Source organism: Lepisosteus oculatus, chromosome 10 (assembly GCF_040954835.1).
Source record: "Lepisosteus oculatus isolate fLepOcu1 chromosome 10, fLepOcu1.hap2, whole genome shotgun sequence".
Taxonomy (NCBI): domain Eukaryota; kingdom Metazoa; phylum Chordata; class Actinopteri; order Semionotiformes; family Lepisosteidae; genus Lepisosteus; species Lepisosteus oculatus.
This window is the reverse complement of record NC_090705.1, coordinates 19,341,797-19,363,360: the sequence shown is the minus strand read 5'-3', so window position 1 is coordinate 19,363,360 and position 21,564 is coordinate 19,341,797. Positions and strand designations below refer to the sequence as shown.

General features: G+C 38.7%; 1 protein-coding gene across 2 annotated transcripts in view; it reads left to right on the top strand.

Moving 5' to 3' along the window:
• znf407 (zinc finger protein 407) overlaps window positions 1-13,409 on the top strand; it is a 225,630-nt gene extending 212,221 nt beyond the window's left edge. For both annotated transcript variants that reach the window (XM_006635671.3, XM_015357157.2), the window contains exon 9: window positions 11,363-13,409. In XM_006635671.3, the coding sequence (XP_006635734.3) occupies window positions 11,363-12,678 (1,316 nt within the window). In that variant the 3' untranslated portion in view covers window positions 12,679-13,409. The remainder of the gene's footprint in view (window positions 1-11,362) is intronic.
• The last annotated feature ends 8,155 nt before the right edge of the window (window positions 13,410-21,564 follow it).

Here is a 21,564-nt window from a genome sequence, read left to right as displayed (position 1 = left end):
ACTGGATCTGTGTCCAGAGTCCAGAGGCAGAGCTCCTGATACACTGGATCTGTGTCCAGAGTCCAGAGGCAGAGCTCCTGATACACTGGATCTGTGTCCAGAGTCCAGAGGCAGAGCTCCTGATACACTGGATCTGTGTCCAGAGTCCAGAGGCAGAGCTCCTGATACACTGGATCTGTGTCCAGAGTCCAGAGACAGAGCTCCTGATACACTGGATCTGTGTCCAGAGGCAGAGCTCCTGATACACTGGATCTGTGTCCAGAGTCCAGAGGCAGAGCTCCTGATACACTGGATCTGTGTCCAGAGTCCAGAGACAGAGCTCCTGATACACTGGATCTGTGTCCAGAGTCCAAAGGCGGAGCAGCTGATACACACATTCCAAGCATATCAGGGTTAAAGGGCTAATTTCTTTAATTGATTGTAAGTGCAGTGTGACAGCTCTCTTGATGCAGCTTTACAAGAGTGATCCCAGCACTTAAAGCATATTCACCAGGGATGCAATTGATCGAGCTGATCAATAATTGCATCTTTACATTGAGGTCTCTTAGCCGAGTTCACTGCCAGTCCTAATGAAAGGGGGCACCGCTTACATGATTCTTTCACTATAATTATTTCTTTATTGGCCAGCAGCTCGCTACAATGTGCAAACATCCTCTTATAGTTTAATAAAAACAGAAAAAGTACTTTAATGAAAGACATTGGGTTCCGTGTAACGGTTTCCAGTGACATCTCAAGTAAATAGAAAAAACAAAGTATTGTGTTCAAGACGTTATATTAACTTCACAACTTGAAAATGATTCGTTAAGTGTGAATAGGAAAAGCTGAGTGTAGTTAACTCATCTGAAGACACTTGTGTCTCGGTATCTGATATACTGTAGTATTGTTTTCCAATAACTAATGGTGCAATTAGTATGAGAGGGTGCAGCACAAGTGGTTAAACAGTTAGCACCAGCAAGAGTCTGTAAATGTATTTTCCATCTGAACTCTTGGAGTTCACTCTTATGTTATTGACAACAGATACTGCTCAATCAGAAAAACTGGTTGAGGACATTGGATCTGACTCTTGATAAGCAAAGTTCTAGCTTGTGCAAGCTGCTGTGAGAAACTACAACCAATTATTACAAACAAGCTCTGCCAAACTATGAACTGAAAGCCTTGTAATCATCTCAGACTCCTGTGACACGGATAAATGACTCAGGCTTTGGTACCATTATTTATCATGCCACAGAAGCCCTCAATACCATTACAGACTTATTATGCACATTTCGTTTTATTATATTCCTTATACTGTTACTTTAATAGTAATAATGGAACTAATATTAATGATAAGATGATGTGCTCATATTTCTTTTTAAAACAATGAAAAAATAAAGGGTTACATATTCAAAACATAGGTGCATAAATTTTCCTTTATTCTTATGGGGATTAAGTGTTTTGGATTTAGAGACCAAACATTTACCTATCTTATTATTTATGTCTAAATACCAAGGAATTTGGAACAGTCGTTTGATTAAACACATCTGTGTGTGGAATCACACCTTTAGTTAGCGTGCACTGTTTGGTAACAGCTGAACAGGTAAAAGAGAGTGTTTGAGACTATGGTGTTTAATATCTTTGCCAGCCCTACAGTAGATGAGGGCAAATGTGCAACATGGTTACTTATTAAAGAAACAGGTGTACATTTTTTTTGTAAATTACAGACATTCTATTGTGTGTGTTCTGGACATTCAGGGTTATAATAAAATACTAGCATACATCTATAATGTATGTAATATAGTGACCCCCCCTGCTTTCTCCAAAATAATAGATTATTCACATTACTGGAGGTAATTAGTATAAAACTGATAAACGAGACCATTATTTAAAAAAAGATTTCCCTCCATCCTTGCACGTATATTTTGACCTTTTTGGTTTTTTGGTTTTAAAGAAAATGGAGAATCCTGCTCGCGTATTACCTGGGCATTGTGGCGCCTGCCAGCCTTTCTCCTTTCAGTCACTCACCCCATTGTCCTGTGCCGTTTAATAAGCATTACATTTTAATGAGCATCAGATTAAAAACAGGAATCCACAGTCCACGTACAGACAAGAGCTCCACCACTGCCACACGCATCCCCTTTGATATTTCAAAACAGAATCCTTAAACCCTGATAATGTAACCCCTCTAATGAATTCATTGTTCTGGTGTCAATTTGTATTGTTTTGGTGAACACATGAGACTAATGCTATGCAAGCTTATGATGAACATACCTGTTTCTGCTGGGTTTTTGTTTCTTTAATGGTGGCAAATTTGCATTCAAATTCATCAGAGGTAATTCTCTTTGAAATCGCACAGGGCCAAGCAGTCCGAGCAGTAAATCCTCTTGAACTGAAATGTCATCTCTTGCAGACCTCCAGTATAATTTAATAGCAATTAACAGTAAACAATAGCACAGTTTGGTTAATAAATCACAGAAGGATGTGAGAGTAATCCACAGCACATTTCTACAGATTATTCTAGTTGGACAACAATACATTAAACAACCACATTTATTCAGCTATTCTGATAATAAGACCCGTACCACCTTTGTATAATGCTGATTTTGTATGGTGTTGTTTCTCCAGGAGTTTCTCTTGAAAAGCTCTGGTAAGCTGTATCACAGAAAAGACATGAGACCTGTTAAACCATTGATAACAGAGTTGTTTACAAAACAAAATTGTTTCTGTTGTGCTTCCTGTTATTGAGTTTTTTTTTACTTAACAGCACTTAAATTTGTTTTGTTTTTTTCATGCATGATTAGAAGGCAAAAGAGCCACTGCTCCCTATACAGATGTGCTCTGATGTGCACTGCTGGGAGAAGGGGAGGTCCTTATCATTTATTGCTTTATGCTCAGAGTTGTGAGAATGTTTGTCAGCCATTGGTAGTCCCCAGCATAGGACAGGGGCTGGTTCTTTGTCTTTCTTATTTATTTATTATTATTTTGTGCAGTCTTGCTTTGTCATGTTGAAAATAAACTTGTGTCAATCTGCCTACTTGTCACATTGACACATTTCAAAGTTGAATTTTTACAACCAGAATCATTCTTCCAAAAGTTCTGAAATGTCAAGTTTAAAGTGTCAGGTGTTTTATTAGCAATTCATTGGCTTCATGTAAAAAGAGATCAAATATTTTTCTATTCTGTAATTTAAAATAGTTTGACTTTGTAACCACTATACAATACCAACTGGTTGTGTCCCATGTCTCAAAGGGTTTCCAATGTGTGGCATGCATGAATTTATATGAAAAAAATACTTTTACTTTTTGTTTGTCTCTTCCAATTAACGTGCTTGATTGATGTAAACATCTGTTTAAGATACTGAATCCAAACAGTGCAAATCATGGCAAGGAAACCCTGCAGTGCCAGTGGAATTGAAGGGATATACTTGACTTACGTTTCCCGAATCTCACAGTTTATGTGCTGTGAAAGCACTGCTTTCTACAGATGCAGTCCACTATAGTCCACCCTGGACACACTGTAAAATTAGCTGATTAGATCAGACTTGGGGTTAGGTGGTAGTTCATTGCTTTTGAGAAGCTTTAAGACTTGTTTGATGAGTGAGTTGCTCATCACTTGCCAAGTAACCAATCATAATGTGTTTTTTGAGTTATTTTGATGAGTTTATCATGTCATTTACTTTGCTCACAGTGTAGAACATACAATCATAGACTTGGATTTAGGGTCAAAGGTAAAAAAATGATTACATGCAACTGTACTGTACCTGCAACATCCTTGTTTTCTGATGTAGTTAATTTCTTTCTGATCTGCATGTACACTGTTACGAGATATCTCAGTGTATTTGTATGTGCTTATCATTGCGCTTACCTGATTGTGAATTGGTCTTCATTTTCACAGTTTTTTTTTACAGCAGATTATTGTTTTATGATGATTTCCTACCTTTCTCTCCATCTTCTATGCATGTAAGTTCTGCCCTTCTCCGAGTTTTACAACTTTCACAATGGACTGCTGAGCTCAAGCCCATCTCACAACATTACTTTTCTGCTCAGATTATTATTATTTTTGTTGTTAAATACCTATCAAAACACAAAATCAAATTTATGCAATCAATTATCACTATATACATGTATGTGCTGATACAGTATGAATGTATATAAGAGAACGCAAATGAGAAATACTCCTCTAGCAGAGTAATTGATAGCTAGTCTGTGAATAATTTGTACATTATTAACATTATGTGTACATATATATTTACTTTATAGATTATTTTAAATAAATCTAAAGTACATGATAGTTTTCATTTCACTATAGTCTTTTTACCCTTTGGTTCTTTAACTTAGTTTTCTAATACTACAAAAGCTATGCAACATTACCCTGATGCAAGAAACACAAATAATACAATAGCTAATAAGTTATATTCCATAAAGCACAGCATGTTTCTTTAAAGCGTGCAGATAGCGCTGGGAGCATTTTCTGTGGTACACAGTGCACAACAAAAGACACGCATGACAGATAAGAAATTTCTGAATGTCATTGGTTTTCAGTAAGCCAGAAGTCTTTTAAAAACATGTCTGTGATGACATACGCTAGATGTCTGAGTAAGCTGATGTACCATGAACTGTGCTAATACTTCCCTGAGTTGTTGTTGTTGTTTTTTTCTTTAGTAGGAGTGAGGAATGCCAGGCCTATTATAATGACACTTTGAAGATGGATATATATTGGTGTTCATTTCATTTACTGGTGTCAGTTTGCATCCTATTGTCCGCATATGTGCAAGTGTGCCTTAAATATTAGGGGAATTAAACTTGCAAATAGAAAATGGTTCTTTCCCACTTATTACATCATGAAAACCCAATACTGTATGTCGCTTTAACACAATGCCAATCCTGACATGAAAAAAAACCAACATTACAAAATAGTAATTGTTTGGGAAGCTCTTAAACATGTCAGTCCAATAATGAGAAGTCCCATTAATAAATGTTTATTTTGCTTTACACATGTGAGAATCTTTCACACCAAGTGCTGCCCCACCCAGTACAAGACCTGTTAGTTTGTTAGTTGGTTTCAGCCTCTCATCTTCGCTTAAGTGCTGTTCTGTCAGCTCTTGCAAGTTGTGTTTTTGGGAACTGCTCCATTTCCAATTTACAAGCTGAACTTCCTCAGCTGTCTGTTGAGGCTGTCTGTGTGGGCCCGGGTGTCGATAGGCACATCTTTCTCTTCAGGATGGCGTGGGCACCATGGGCACCCCTATGAGTGGCAGAAAGCAGACAGTTATGATCAGTGCTTAGCACAGGATTCGTTCCAGAGTTTGCAGCAAATCACATTGTGCTGAAGGTCCAGCTGCTCTCCTTTGGTTGAAAGCAGATGTTCGACCATTGAATGCACAGCTGATGACAAGTAAAATGGTAACAGTATTTTAGTCCATCTACACATACTATTAACTGGGCTGTTTTGCCATGACTGGTGATTGTGTTATAGTGATTTAATGACACCTCATCCTAATGGAGCAATACTAATAATGGAATCAAGGGTCAATCACCCCCACAGTCCTTCACAGTTAGTTTCTTCAGATTATAACCAGGTGTGTTGAGCAGCTGAGTTGAACTGTCCACACATCATAAAGCCAAAGGGGTAGACTCTTGTTCAGTTGCTGGGGGGAATGTCTCAGATGTAAGAGCCCTAAGTTGTCATTTAGTTTGTGCTAAGGAAAGAAAAGGCATGAGGATTTAATTTTTCAATTTCAATTCAGTTTAGAGAAAAATAGTGCATTATGTTAATTAATACACAGAATACACGTTGCAGATTGCAGTGTTTCTCAGAAATCAGGAACATATATGAAGTGGTCACATTGTTTGACCATTGTACATTCACTTAAGAAAAACAAACAAAATTAGATAAGTGATCAGAGATCAGTTAATGCACTGATTTATTGTACTGGAGAGGAAGTAACATAGGGTGTTGGTGCTGAAGCTCTAAATCCACAGTGTACTCAGTTTGCTACCTTTAAACCACATACAGAATACAACATGAAGTCCTGTTATGCTAGGAGAATCTTCCCTTTTGATATTTAAAATATGTTTTAAATATTAAAAGGGCAAAGCATTTAAAATTTTCTTGATTTCACAATTTAGATAACTTTTAACTTAAAATAAAATGAAACATAGGTAATTATCATTCATTTATTATCACACTGTCAGTAGCATACCTTTATGTGGGATTTTTAAAGCTTTTTTATCTACTAATTACTAATTAGTAGTTAATCCCATAGTAATTCATAAAATAATGTACCATCCTATCATAAAACCTCTTTTTTATGAATTGAAACCCTCCATTTCATACAGAAGCTGCCTCCTGAGATTATTATTTCAAATGGCAAGATCCAAGAAGCATTTCTGATACTATGTAAACGCTACTTCATACAACACCATTCATTTCATTAATTATAATTCCATTAGTATGATTATTTAATTATGGAATATCTTTATTATTATTGAGAAAATGTCAAAGTTAGTTTTGCATATTGATTTGTTGATGAGCACTAGTTTTACCATTAATGAACTTTTGAAAACTATGCTATTATATGAAAGACACCATGTGATTCTTTTATATTCTGATAAAAACCAAATAGGAAAGTAGTTGAATTGTATTAATTGATTTACTTGAAGGACCTCAAAATCTGCACAGATGTTTTTACATCTCTTTGTGCTTGTTCCTCTGTGATAAATTTACGCTGGGAGCTGAATTCTTGGAAACAAAGATCTCAAGGATGTGTTGGCTTCTGTCAGCGATTTCAGGAATTTGTGAAAGACTAATCACTTTACGCTTACTTAGGACTCTTAAAAAACAATCCTGACATTTCTATTAACATCCTATCCCATTACATATTTTAAAAAGGGAGTCAAAATCATGTTTGCATGCGTCTGAGAGCATGGTGGAATTGTTCACACTTTTAATCGGCAGCTCTATGCATCAAGCAGATCACACACAAACTACCAAATAGAGATGACACGAAGCTGGAGATTAACACATAGGACAATTCTAAACACATTTAATGCCTCTTCTGCAGACAAGCCTCTTCAGAAAATCTTTATCTGCTACATGATGCATGAAAATATACTGTCTGCTTTAGAACTGTAAGCGACCCCTGACCTCCTTAGCACAGATGCAGTGTGACCTTTCTAGCGCCATCAGTTTTCATTCTCCAACAGATTCCATGAATTTTTATTACAGGATTTTTTTCTTTTTTTTTTTCTGAGTCAGCGCTGGGCTTTAAAACAAATTGCTTGACACTAGGAAGATGAAGTTGTTGAAGTAGTCTTAGATAAGTTCCACACTGCAAGTACTGCAAAGTAGCTTGGGGCCCTCATCCTACAGCTTCATACACGAGTAATCGGAAAGCCGAGTATTGGATAAATGCATCATTTTATGGAACATTGATTGTTCTATAAACCCGATAGAGTATTATGCGCTGTGATCAAACCTTTTAGACTGTGGAGAGCCCAGAAAACCCTGTATTCAGGGCGATAGTAAAAGTGCCGTTTGGCTGGTTTATGGATGTCATTATGGGGGAAAGTTCTCTCTTTGCTGGTTTATAGTAAATTTTTAAAGCTGGTGAATTACCGGTTTTCTGCAAAGATGTGTTTAAGAGGGTGGGCTGTAGAAGCCTGTGCCTGTCATTGTTTTATAGGGGAGGCAAAGCAAATAGAAATTAAAGAAACTCAGGTGATATAAAATCTATCCAGTAGTCTGATCAGAACTGGATTAATACTATTGCATCTCTCCCTCTGCATTAGATTACTGTTATTGTGGTGATGCTGATGAATCAGAATTACAGAGTAGCACTATATTTCTGTCAAAGTGTCATTCAGTTCTTAGTTACAGTATGTAAAATGTTGAAATGCTTACAGTATGTATGATTGCTTCTTAATGAGCAAGGTTTTTTTACACATAATCCCTCTTTATCTGGCAGAATGCATTTTTCTTAAATTGTCCCCTTTTTTAAGTTGCAAAAAAGAACACCCTTGTTGTCTTCAGCAGAGCAAACATGTTAAGAAGTTCATTAAAGCAAGCCAATTGATGATTTTGACAATGCATTTATGCTGCTAAGCATATAAATAGGAATTTATACAGTACGTTACTTTTTGGTTGCACTTTGTACAACATCAGCCTGTTGTATCCATTGTATGGGAGAGGTATGTGGTGAACTTGATCATACAGAAGGTTTACACAACAGTACCAGGCCAGTACCATAACCTTTTCTGGACTTTTTAAACCAGTATTTTTAATGTCTGTGCAATACCCTTGATTTTAAGACCTGGGTGTGAGTAGGTCCCAGAGCATGTATTAATTTAGGTGGTATCCTCAGTTCTCAGCCAGTCAGTGAGACCCATTGACACTTGCTTTTTTGTGTAAACTTCATTCAGAGCCACACTCTAAGAGTTTGATGTGAAGAATCAGAACTTGAAAGTGTTATCAGATTTTTTTGCCATTTTTGGTGTCATTTACATCTTTCCGACACCTGTGAAACATTGGATCCGAAGGTATGCATTGCAGGCATCAATTAGCACTATCTGAGGTCTGTGACTTTTTTTAAATCCTCCCCCACTTCATTTGGAGTGCTGCTAAAGAAATAATTACTTTTTTGACAAAAATTGAAGTGTTAATTTACTATTATCTGTCATAATTTGTGCTATTCTTACTTTACCTTCATTCTCGTTTCCCAGTTTAATTGTGTTCCCTGTGTGCAATTATGTCTGTGTTCACTTTCACAGAAAATTCCCTATTGTTAGGAAAATTTATTGCAAAATCCTTTGGTCTCTTAAAGTTTTGCTGGTCTGTTGGTTCTGCTGGTCTGCCAATAAAATGTGTTTTACAAAGTAATAGTTCCTGTCTTTCAGAGAGGGTCGGTTCAGTGTGTTAGTTTATTGTACATTAAATCGAAATATAGGAATCCATCATGAAATCAGTTAATTAAAAAACTCACACACTACATCTGAGTAAATATTTTTGGCTGAAAAAGGCCCTAAGTCCAGTTTCTTTAGCTTTTAAGTTGTGTTAGAAAGTGAAAACGTTTGTTGTTGTTATTATACTGTTGTTCTTGTTTAAAACCTATGCAAAAATTATTTGTCACTCATTTTAAAAATGGAAAAAGAAGTTTCAATGAATCAAAAACTCTAACTGATGCACAAACTTCCAGGTACAAACTAGCAGATATATAAAAGTAGATGTGACACTTCAGTTACTGTATAGTATGACACTCTGAAAATAAAAACAAATTAAATTAGGCTTGTTCCATTTTTATTTACACACAGTAACCCATATTAGTAAAGTGAAAATAATATTCAAAAACATTCTGAAAATTAATTAATATTACAACAGTAAAATACCTTATTTGGATATATGAATTACCCCCTTACAATTGCATTTGTAAACTTGCTCAGGTATAACAAATCACCTTACAGATCACAAAACAAACTAACTGGCTCCCACCTGTGATCAATTGTGGTGATTTTGATTAGTTCAGAAAAGCAGCTGTTTCTAGGGGATTCCACTGCTTGGAAGTGCATTTCAAAGCAAACAATCCACTATGGGCGGAAAGTTGCTTTCCAAAGAACATCGAGATAAAGTTGTAGAAAGGCACAAGTAAGGAGATGGGTATAAAAAGATTTTAAACGCTTTAAGTATCCCATGTAGCACAGTCAAGACCATAATTAAGAATTGCCTAGATCACGCCGTCCCTCCGAGCTTGATGACCGAGCAAGAAGGAGGCTGGTCAGGTGAAAATGTACAACAAAAGGTGAACATTTTCAAAGGGGTGGTGACTTCCTATACTCACTGTATGTGTCAAAAATGCCACAATTACTTTTTTAATTTGTTACATGCAGATTGTATGTTACTGTTGAATAACTGGGTGTTTTTAACAGTCATTAATCAAATCCTGTAAGAAATATGTCTTAGATGATTGGGATACTTTTAGAGATCTACACACTTTTAAATATATTATAGTGATTATAAATCTACACATGCCTACACAATAAAATGGCAAGTGGCATTTAAATCGGATAGGATTTATTGACACTGAATGTTGATGCAACAGGCAGTGGCTAGCCCCACCACTAATAGGGTTAAACATTTGAATATGTCAGTCAGTAGCAGCAGTCTCCCTGTGAATACGAGAAAAAAATATTTCTAGTAAATCACCAATTCACATTAGTTCTAATGACTCCTGAACTTCCACATATTTCAACATTAATTCATTAAGGCAGGAATGGAGGAATCATCAGTGGGTGAATCTCAACAGCCTGATTGAGGCCGTTACGTTTTATAGGAGCCATTTTTCAAAGCCCCTCTGACAGCACTTGAAGTTATTAAATTTCTGAATCAAAAAAGAAGGCAAGGAAGAACAGGACAGAAGGGGGGAAAGAAGCTGTTATCTACAGTCCTGTTCTTGTGGCGTGTGACCGTGACGGTACCAGCCCGGGATTAGGTTAAGGTGCTCGTCCACTTCTCAATACCAGCACTGTATATCAAGGCGGAGCACTCCACCAGCCTTAAAACTGGCTTAAGCTGCCTCTGGATTCCAGCCAGGTTAGGTGGCATAATGAGATTCCCTGAATATAACCATATCCAAGGGGACAACACTTCTCCCAGCACAGCACACTAACTTGGAACCCTATCCAAAAATACACGTGAGAAATACTGGAGATCAATGTAAATTCAAACTGTTTCTCTTTCATTATTCCCAAAGTGGAGGAAAAGCAGATGGGTAGCACTGCAGCCCACATCTGACAGCAAAGACTTGAGACAGAGGTTGGGCTGCAGGACAGAATTGCTCTCCATGCTTTTCTTTGGATTGGTCCTGTAGGTTTAGTTTTGATTGGTCAAGGCAAAATGGTCACAGTGCAAGTAAAATGTGACTGCTACTATAATATGTAGGTTTCTTTAGCAGTTTTGAGTTTTTATGATAATATACAGTAGACTAAACTCAAACATGCATACATGTACAATATATCATGTTTAAGGTTTCTTATAGTATATAACAGTATGCATTAAAATATGTTACACAGATATAAGTATCATCAACCTTCAATAATCAACTTCTTCTGCAGCACTCTTCCTCTGACTTCAGTCTTGACCTATTCTTGTCCATCTTTCTGATAAAAGATTCTTGATTTTGATGTCTTCCTGTAGAAACGTTTGTACTTGGTCAGTTTTTGTCTCTTGGGAAGCATTTTGTGGTGCAGTAACGACCCTTTCTCTGAGTGCTGCCATTGATATTTTAGACTGTTCTGTTTTTAGTAACACTCATACACTTGCTGTGTTCTCTATATATAATGTACAAAATATAATATATACTCATTTCCTGTTCATTTTTTCTTTTCTCTTTTAGGAATTGTTTCCAAGTCCTTTGAATGCCGTCTGAAAGGCCAGGGAGCTTCCTTTGTGGAGACAGACTCTGCGTTCACTGCGGGGGCCTCAGACGACTCTTCTCATGCGAAGGAGAGGGTGGTGAGAAGCTCCAGAAAGCCGCTGGCAGCCCAGACTGAAGCTGTCCAGCAGGTCATCATCATCCAAGGTTTCCCAGAGGGCTATGGGGGGGAGTACGCCATCGATGCCTCCATGGAAGAATCTGCTGCAGCCACACTCCAGACCCTGGCCATGGGAGGACAGGTCACTGAGGTGGTCCACATCACAGAAGATGGCCAGGTCATTGCCACAAGCGGTAGCAGCACTCATATGAGCAGCATGATTCCTGGGCAAATAGAGATACCAGAAGGAACAACCCAAGTGGTGGTGGTAGAGTCTCCAATGGAAGAGGCTTCCTGTGAGGAGCTGATGGCAGGACAGGAGGCAACAGTCCACACCACAGAGACCTCCTCTGCTCTGGATGCTTTGCTGTGTGCTGTCACGGAGCTGGGGACCGTGAAAGAGCAGCAACAGCAGCAGGGCCTGGCCAAGGCAGTAGAAGACGAATCTCATGGGGAGCCCTGCGAGAGCGAGATTGTAACTACTGAGATGTCCGAAGAGCCTTCCACAGAGGAGATGCAGGTTTTCCACGAGGTGCAGGAGGGAGCACAGCCCATGGAGGTCGTCACCCAGGTTGTGCAGTCGTCTTCAGTGCCCACTCCTCAGGGGTCATCATTTAAAGAGGTTGTGCAAGAGGTCCTGCAGTTTGCGGTGTGCGACATGGCTACTGCCGGCCAGCTGATGAAGGAGGGCTTGACGCAGGTCATCGTCAACAACGAGGGAGCTGTTCACATGGTGGCCAGGGAAGGATCTCAGATCATCATGCAAGAAGACGGTCATGTGATCAGCATGCCCAGTCAGCACATGGACCTAGTCAGCTCAGATGGAGAGATCTCCCAGATCATTGTCACAGAGGGCATAGCGCATGCAATGGTCCAAAACTCCAGCCAGAATTTTTCAGGAGAAAACACACATTACATTGTCACAGAATTAGATGATTCCACTCTGCAGGTGGAGGGGACAGTGTATTCCCAAGACACACCAGACAAAAGCCCTTCGCAATCAGCTGTGTACCATGGCGAAGAATGTGCCACGGTGGGCACTGAAGGGGTGGATGCCACTGTGGTGCCTTCTGCAATGGTGAGCGAGCAGCTGGCAGGAATGGTGGTATACTCAGACCACACCTCTCAAGAACAGGTCGTTGAAGAGTGTGAGAATGCAGTGATGCAGGAACAGTAGACATGTCTAGAGTCACAGTCAGTATGCAGATGGAGACTCCAGTCATGTTGTTAAGCTATGAGCTAGCATTTTTTTTTCTGTTTGAAATGAAGTATCTTTTGGTACTGTGTTGGAAATACTCTTGATAATGTATATTCTTTTTTAAATCTGTGTGATCAATTCTCAGGATAATATCAATTTCTGTGGTTTAACTGAACTTTAAAAATCAGATTACACAGGGAAATACCTTTAGTTGTCAGAATAAAAACCAGACACTAAGGAATTAACCAAATATGATAGTGTACATGTCATAAAATGATGCCCAAATCAATCACATTCAGCACAACTTTGGCATTTTAAAGTCTGTGCAGACACCAATAGATTGGTATTTTGATTCTTAGCACAGAAAGTGGCAGGAAAATTTATTTTTAGCATATAATTTACTTGCAGTGCTCTGTAAAAGGGAAAGTATAATGGTATTCTTTGTTATTTTTTAATAGCAGCTGACACTATTTAGCTTGAACTCCATTCTTGCAAGCTGTTTTGTTTGTATTTCATGAAGAAGTCAGTAGAATATGTGCTTAGTTTATTAGTTTATACACAACAAAGAAATGATAAAAAAGAGTGAAGTGACTTCCAACCTGGATGAGATGAGATCTTGTAGTGTTACTTGCTGTTGAGAGGAGAAACATATCTGAAGGTGTAAAACTTTTTCATCAAACAAAATTAATAAAGAACTGGTGTTGCATAAATATGTGGTTTGGTTTGGTTTTTGTCAAAATGATAAAAATCGGTGTGTTAAAACTTTTGTGCTCTGTAAAACGGGCAATTTTTCAGTATAAGACCTGCATTCTTATTGTTTCTACAATCATTGAGTGTTTTATAGCTTCCACATTTCATTTAATTATTTAATTATCATTGATATGTACCCCTTACTATAAAATTAATCTAAAATTTCATTTGGCATGTTTATCTGTGTACATGTACATGTATGTAAGGGACAACCCTTGTCAAATCTACTAAGACATTTCCATTATCTCTGCCATGAGTAATACAGAGGCAGGTACTGTAGGATTTAGTCAATTCTGCCTCTAACAGTTTAGAAGATATGGTCATTAAAGACTCAAGCACACACAATCGTTTACTTAATTCTAAAGTCATTAACTGAAAGCAAATGTAATTGATCTCTTTTGCATTGAATACAAATCTATTCAAAAGCTGAGGCTTTTTGGCCATGTTCAAAGTTTTCCCAAAATGCACAATTCCTTTTTAAAGCCATGCTGACCAGTCACTGACAGGGAGTCCAGCTGATCAGTGGATTGCTATCCATATCTTCATTCAGGCTTTCTCCACCACCTCACATGATAGCTTCAGCTTTGATTTTCTGCAGTACTGCCCAACATCACCATCGCTAATAAAGCAGTATGTTCAATCCTAGCAGCATCTTTGATACAGTACGCCCATAGCTTTGCATGAAAAGGTATAAAAGCTGGGCACACTTCAAGTACAGAATATATCCAAATTCATACTTTAGCATGCTCGGGCCTGCAACTTATGAAAGTATTGGAACAGATTATAGTGGCGCTATTGAGTACGTGATCTCACATCCAAGCAGTGCCCCGCATGAAAGGCATGATTATCCTTTTGTTTTCAGTCAGGTTTCTTGAGAGCTGCCAGACACTTTTCCAATTGACTCCATAGTAGTCAAGACTAACACACTGCCTGGTTTTCTGTACAGGTAGTCCTAACCTCGTCGGAACCTAACCCTGTCGTAAACTGATGTCGTGGTGAGTCGAAATTTGCGATCGCATGTATCGCAATACTACACGAACCATACGGATGTGTAAAGAATTAACATGCATAAATGCTACATTGTGTAATACGGATTTGTTATATTTTTTCACTAATTTTACTTTAGCCTGTATTGCTAGAAGGATTAAAGGCATACGCTTTAGGATCTGATCTTCCATCCAAGTCACTAATAATTTCTCCATTTCATGAATAGGGCCTTGTCTTTTTTTCGTTATTATTGCAGCTTTCATAGGCGCTGATGCTTTCACTGCTTTACAAATTCTTTCCTTGCCCTTTCATATTGTGGATATTGTTTGAATGAGAAAGGCCAAAGTCTCGTGCGATTGTCGATACTAATTTTCCTTTTTTAATGCTGCACTATTATGTTCACTTTCAATTCTAAATCTATTGTCTTTCGCGTTAGTTTTTTTCCTATCGGCACCACCAGAACACTCATTTTTTGCTGGCTAGCCATTTACTTGCTTACCACCCAAATAATAACATGCAGCAGCACGGTGTCGCGTAGGCTGATGTCATCAATGTTAGACGTTACAACCAAATGCCAGGACATGAAAATAATATGCAGTACTGTACAGTAATATAATTAAGGGGACGGCCGTCATTAGTGCAAGTGGTCATAAGTCACATACGTTGTAAGTCGAGGACTATCTGTATAGACTTTTCACAGTGTGAGGACTGAATTCCCATTTGAGGACTATGCAATACCAATGAGAGAATGGACACAACTACAGCATATAGACTACAATAAGGCCAGGTTTTCCACTCGTGACTCCATATGACCTGGGGAGCACAGTAGATACACCACTAGGCTACAGTAGATATTGTGCCCTCGCCGCTCCACACCGCCGGTTCGTCCCGCAACACCTGGGCACGAACCCGGGTCTCCGGTGTAACGCAACAGGGAACCAGCCATATGAGCTAAAGGAGACCTCCCCCAGCCCAGGCAGCTGATTTCCCTGCTACTGTACATGTAGGGAGGGTGATGAAGTCACCTTGCTCAAACTAGCTCCGCTACAATATACAGCACTGTTTGAAATGGATCCACTGGCTTTAGTTCTGGAACCAGTCTGCATTCCATATAAAGGCTTTGACTGCCTTTTTCAGTCATGTTATTCCCCTTTATACACGATGACTTTCATGGGTTTTCTGTCAGGGTGGTTGTATTTTAATACCTGACAAAAGAGCCTACTCATTAGAAATACAGTGCCTTCAGAAAGTGGAATTTTTTCACATTTTGTTCCTGTTACACCCCCAAATTTTAACACATTGAAATAATATACAGTATGAAATAATTTCTCCCAATAACACAATAAATTCAACACATTTATGAATCACAGAATATTTTTTATTCAAGAACATTTGTTCCTTCAGAATGAAAGACTTACATGTCTCATTCAAAACAGTATTGACACCCCCCCTCCCCAAGTCAATACTTTGTACATAGTCCTTTAACTACAATAGCTTTGCACATTTAGATTGTAGACTTTTTGCCCATTCTTCAATGCAAATTTGCTCCAACTCCTACAAATAAGCTGGAGAGTGTTGATGGACAACAGTTTTCAGGTCATACCGTAGATTTTCTGGGCCATTCCTTGATAGTTTTTGCCATGTGCTTTGCGTCATTCTTGTGCTAGAAAATGAATCTTTGCCCTAAATGCAGATCTCTGGCTGACTGAAACAGGTTCTGCTTAAGGATTTGCCTGTATTTGGCTTCATCCATGTTGCCCTTGATAGCAACAAGCTTTCCAGTTCCTCCTGCTGAAAAGCAAGCCCAGAGCACGATGCTGCCACCACCATGCTTGACGGTAGGGATGGGGTTAGCTGGGTGTTGGGCTGTATTTGGTTTGCGCCAAACATAGCGCTTTGCTTTCAGGCCAAAGAGCTTAACTTTAGTCTCATCAGACCACAAAAGTTTCTTCTAAAAGGTTTCAGGTTTTGTCACATGGCTTCTAGCAAACTCCTGGCGTGACTTAATGTTGGCCTTTCTCAGAAGTGGCTTCCTTCTAGCCACTCTCCCAAAGAGGCCGAATCTGTGAAGTGCTGAAGAGATTGTCGATGTCTGTACAGTTTCTCCCATTTCAGCCAAAGAGCTCTGCAACTCTGTCAGTGTTGTAGCTGGCGGCCTCTTGGTCACTTCTCTGGCCATCTCGTCCGGTTGCTCAATTTGGTAGGATGGCCTGATTTTAATAATAAAAATTGCTTACACTTATATAGCGCTTTTCTGGACACTCCACTCAAAGAGCTTTACAGGTAATGGGGACTCCCCTCCACCATCACCAATGTGCAGCATCCACCTGGATGATGCGACGGCAGCCATAGTGCACCAGAACGCTCACCACACATCAGGAGGTGAGTAGAGTAATGTAGCCAATTCATAGAGGGGGATTTTTAGGAGGCCATGATTGGTAAGGCCAATGGGAAATTTGGCCAGGAGACTGGGGTTACACCCCTACTGTTTTCGAGAAACACCCTGGGATTTTTAATGACCACAGAGAGTCAAGACCTCAGTTTTACGTCTCATCCAAAGGACGGCACCTGTTTACAGTACAGTGTCCCCATCACTATACTGGGGCATTAGGACCCACATGGACCACAGGGTGAGCGCCCCCTGCTGGCCCCACTAACACCTCTTCCAGCAGCAACCTTAGTTTTTCCCACGAGGTCTCCCATCCAGGTACTGACCAGGCTCACACCTGCTTAGCTTCAGTGGGTTGCCAGTTGTGAGTCACAGGGTGATATGGCTGCTGGCTTTTATTTATTTTAGTAGTGTCTGGGGTGTGCCATGTTTTTTCCATTTAGTTACAATCACTTCACAGTGCTCCTAGGAAGGTCAAAAGCTTTGCCAATCTTTTTATAACCTTCTCCAGCTTTTTTCCTCCTAACAACTTCATCTTGAAGTTCCACAGGCAGCTTCTTGGACTTCATGACAGCAGGACTGATCTGATCTGCTGTTTTAGTTGTGAGGCCTCAGACAGTGATATTTATTGTGCAATCAAGCAATTGAACACAGGTGTACCTTGTTAACGTATTTAGTGTGATCTCACAAGATAATTGAATACCTCACCCAATTTATGTCGTTAAAACAAAGGGGGTGAATACTTACCAAGTAATTTTCAGATTTTAATTGTTAATATAATTCTGAAGACATCTAAATACTTTATTTCATTTTAACATTATAGTGATTTACTATACTTCTACAGGAGTGGAAAAAATCCCATTTAAATATGCTTTAATTTGACTTTGCGACACAGCAAAACGAGAATTAATCAATGGGGGTGAATACTTTCTGAAGACACTGTAGCTTGAACTATTTATATAGAAACCTTACCACAAAATCTAATAAATGTTGCATCATGTCACTTGCTGAATTAAAGAAGATTTCTGTGTCCAGAGTAGTGCTAGAGGCATCAACACTGATGTAATACTGAAAAACATAAAATAGAAATTATATTTGAGAAGCCCAGAGTGTATCCGTACTGCGCAGTTTGGGTTGTGGATCAGGCAAGGCCTAATGTACAATTGCTAATAATGTTAATGTACATTTTTATACAATAGAGGCATAGTTTTGGGAAACAGTATTACTCCCATTTAGGTAGTGCTCATTTTAGTTTGGCAGAATTATACTAATACAGTTTCCTAACTTGGATCAGCTTTAAAAAAGCTCAGTGACTAAATTTGCACGTTTCAGAAAGTGCTTGTTTTCCTGTCTTTCCTGGAGTTTATGGAGTAAAGAAACTAGATGCATCCCTTCGTGTAAAAAATAATTACAGGAATTTTTCGTTGCTTTTGCTTCTTTGGAACCTGTATGTTTGCAAAATGAAGCCAAATTATTTTTTTACTAATACTAATTAGGAACCAATAGTAGAGGTATTAAGATATAAAATGTTAAAATGTCTTACCAGTGGTGTCTGCAGTGACAGATTGAAAAGCACTGCAGCGAAGACATTAAAAGGAACATCATCTCTGAATTTTGAAGCTAGTCTCAAATCCACCTTGTCGTATGTCTGGCTCTGAGAGGTCAGAACAGAGATACATCACCCATTTTTGTGTACATCCAAATACATGAGAGGGATGAGTGAATCAGATGCGAATGCTGGTATTTTTCTCCGTCAGCTTTGATATGAGAACTTTTTCCTGGTGTGAAAAGAGAAAAAAAAAACACGGGAGATGGAGACTACTACAATGACCTTGGCCCCAGACCGAATAATCTACTTCATGTCTAATTTCAAAGAGGTCGCCTGGCTTCTCCTCTCTCAGTCCTCAACAGGACACTGAAAGCTTGAGAAAGAGTTTAATCATTAAAGGCCTGGTTTACAGAAATTGGCAGACTTAGTTGACCGTGTTCCGCCTGGTAACTAATTTTGACTCTGTATCCTTAATAATCCCCAGAGTCAGTCAGCTACAGATCTTCCAGCCCCAGTCTGTCTCTCCTTGCTGGCTAAGAGCATCACCAGACACAGTCTGGAGGGGTTAACCTTTCAGCTGCTTTATGCGGTGCTGACACAAACATGCTGCAGTTTACCATTAGTGATTTATGTAGGATAAATATGTCTCAGGTGGCATTTAATCCTTCATAAAACCAGTGTAGCTTGCAGTGTCAAACCAGAACATCTGATTGTACTCACATCGGGAATGGGAGGCGGCTGTATAAAGGTTACGTGCCGGGTGCTGGTTTGCCGGCAGAGGCTGTGAGTAAGAAAGACACTTGCCTCTTGCCAGCGGTGTGGCTGTTGGTGTTTTGTGGCAGATGAACTGACAGGATTTAGCAGGAAAGCACACAAACAAACATGGCAGGCACTCAGCTTGTAAAAACTAAAAAGCGTCTCATTCTGTAGTTGCTAAAATACAATGTTCTGGTTGTAAAGTTGTTGTAAGGCCCTGCCATTCACAAGCATGACTGGACATACGCTGCCATCAAACAAAGACTGGGTTCATCTGAAAATTGGTGGCACCTTGAACTCTTGAGAAATTAACGCGCCATCTGTACAATTATGGATTCTGCAGGCTGCGCCTATTATACAATTCTGACAAGAAGGATATTCCAGGGGAGAAATCTTTGAAATGTCATTTTCCTGCTGCCACTCTCAAGCACTGAGCTCTTACTACTGTATGTTGAAGAACAGGAAAGAAGTGAAAATGGGCTTCCCCACCAGACACACATTACTAATCTGTATTATTCATTCATTCATTAAAATATTTATTTAAAACAATAGCAGGGGCAAATAATAATATTAATAATAAATTACAGCCAACCTTACCCATGTATTGTTCAGTAAGTCTGACATCACAGAATAAGATGTTGTCATGGTAAGGAGTCATTAGATACTTCCTATTTACTTATGAGCAATTTTATTTTGTCAATGTAGAAATAGTAGTAAAAGTAATAGTATTAAGATTATGGATTTGTCAGATGAATGTTCCATAGTTTAATTAATGAGTAATCCCATACATCCTATTAGTAGTAGTGTAATTACTAATACAACTTTTTATTAAAAGTGGTCTGTAGTGAGGCTGAAAGACTGTGCCAGTTGAAAGTGAAACAGATTATAGGTAGATTAGGCAGGACCACTGTGATTTTCTATTTAGTTAGGAGTATTATGGATTTGTCTGTGTTTTCATCTGGTGACAGTCAAGTTACTCAGATGTATATCTGCTGATGAATGTGAAACATATCCTAGAGAGCGACAGTTACAGCCATTCTGCAGTTGTCCTGTTAATAATGACCTGCAATGCTGATGTTTACAGAGAAGTTTGTCAGGATTTGAAGAGCGCGTGAAGCATTTGTTTGTGCAAGTACCTCATAATAAACATTATATATATATAATACCGCATTACTCTTATAAACTAACACATTAATTTATATACCTCATAATGTCATTACTGAATATGGAAAAGGAGAATGGAGAGCATAAACAAACTGATTTTGGAATGTTCGCATCGTCCTTTTTTAATGCCGAATATAATCTCTGCATAGATGGGATTTAGGATAAGAGTGTGTCTTCTGGGAGACATTTAATTATCTCGCTGGTCTGTATTTCCAGTCCTTATTTTCCCAGTGGACAGACTGTGGGCAAACTGCCCACTCTCCAGCGCCTGAAGTAAACAGGAAATGTGCCCACAGTTTTGTCACAGGGGAAACTGCGTCCTGCACTCTGTGAAAAAATCCTACTAATTCTGGAAGCTGGAGGTTTCACCAGCTATATTTCTTTGGCTTTCGCACTCCCAAAAATGCAAAATCACAAGTCAATCAGCTTTGTGCATGTTCCTATTTTTCAAAATGGTTTAAGACAAAATTCATTTAGGGATGGAGATAGGGCATGCCTTTAATATACTGTACTTATTGTCTAAACAACAAAAAGCTGTAAGTTTAGGGTAGCGCTCTAACATTTGTTTGAAAACCAAAAGGCAAGAGGAAATCTGTAATCACACCACTGTGCGGTCTCATTTTTTAAGCTTCAGTTTAGATGTTAGAAATGTAGACAAATAGGTTACAGTTGAAAAATGTAAGTATCTGTGGACAACAGAAGGACAGAAGATGTGAAGACTTATAGAATAATGAGTTTTAACCATGCTGGGGGAAAAAAGGAAGGGCCTTCCCTTTCATTTGCTAGGTTCAATAACTATTTTCTAGTGTTATGTTTAACAGTTTGAGATTGTTTACTAATTAGGCAAGCAGTTAATACTAGGAAGTGTAAAACATCATTGGCAAGAATGTATGCTGTTCACTTAGCAAAATAACAGAAGAATTTGTACTAAAAAAGAGTAGAAAGAGGATTCATTTTATACTTTGTGATGTAATTGTTAAGTAACACAGTAGCCTATAGCATTTTGTTTTCATAGTGATTTTTCTTCTTTTATTAATGTTTTTAAAGGTACAGACTGAAAGACTAATAGATTGTGTGATTTACCCTGTCTGACTCTGACTGGACAGAACACTGGTGTTTTCAATCAATACTATGGTCTCTGGAAAGAACTTTAACATCTTAGGACAAGTTTAATGTGTCTGTATTGCACTCCGCAAAAGCTCTCGGGCCTTTTTAATCGAACTAGTGATCCGATGCTTATCATGCAGACATTGATATTTTTTTCAAATTT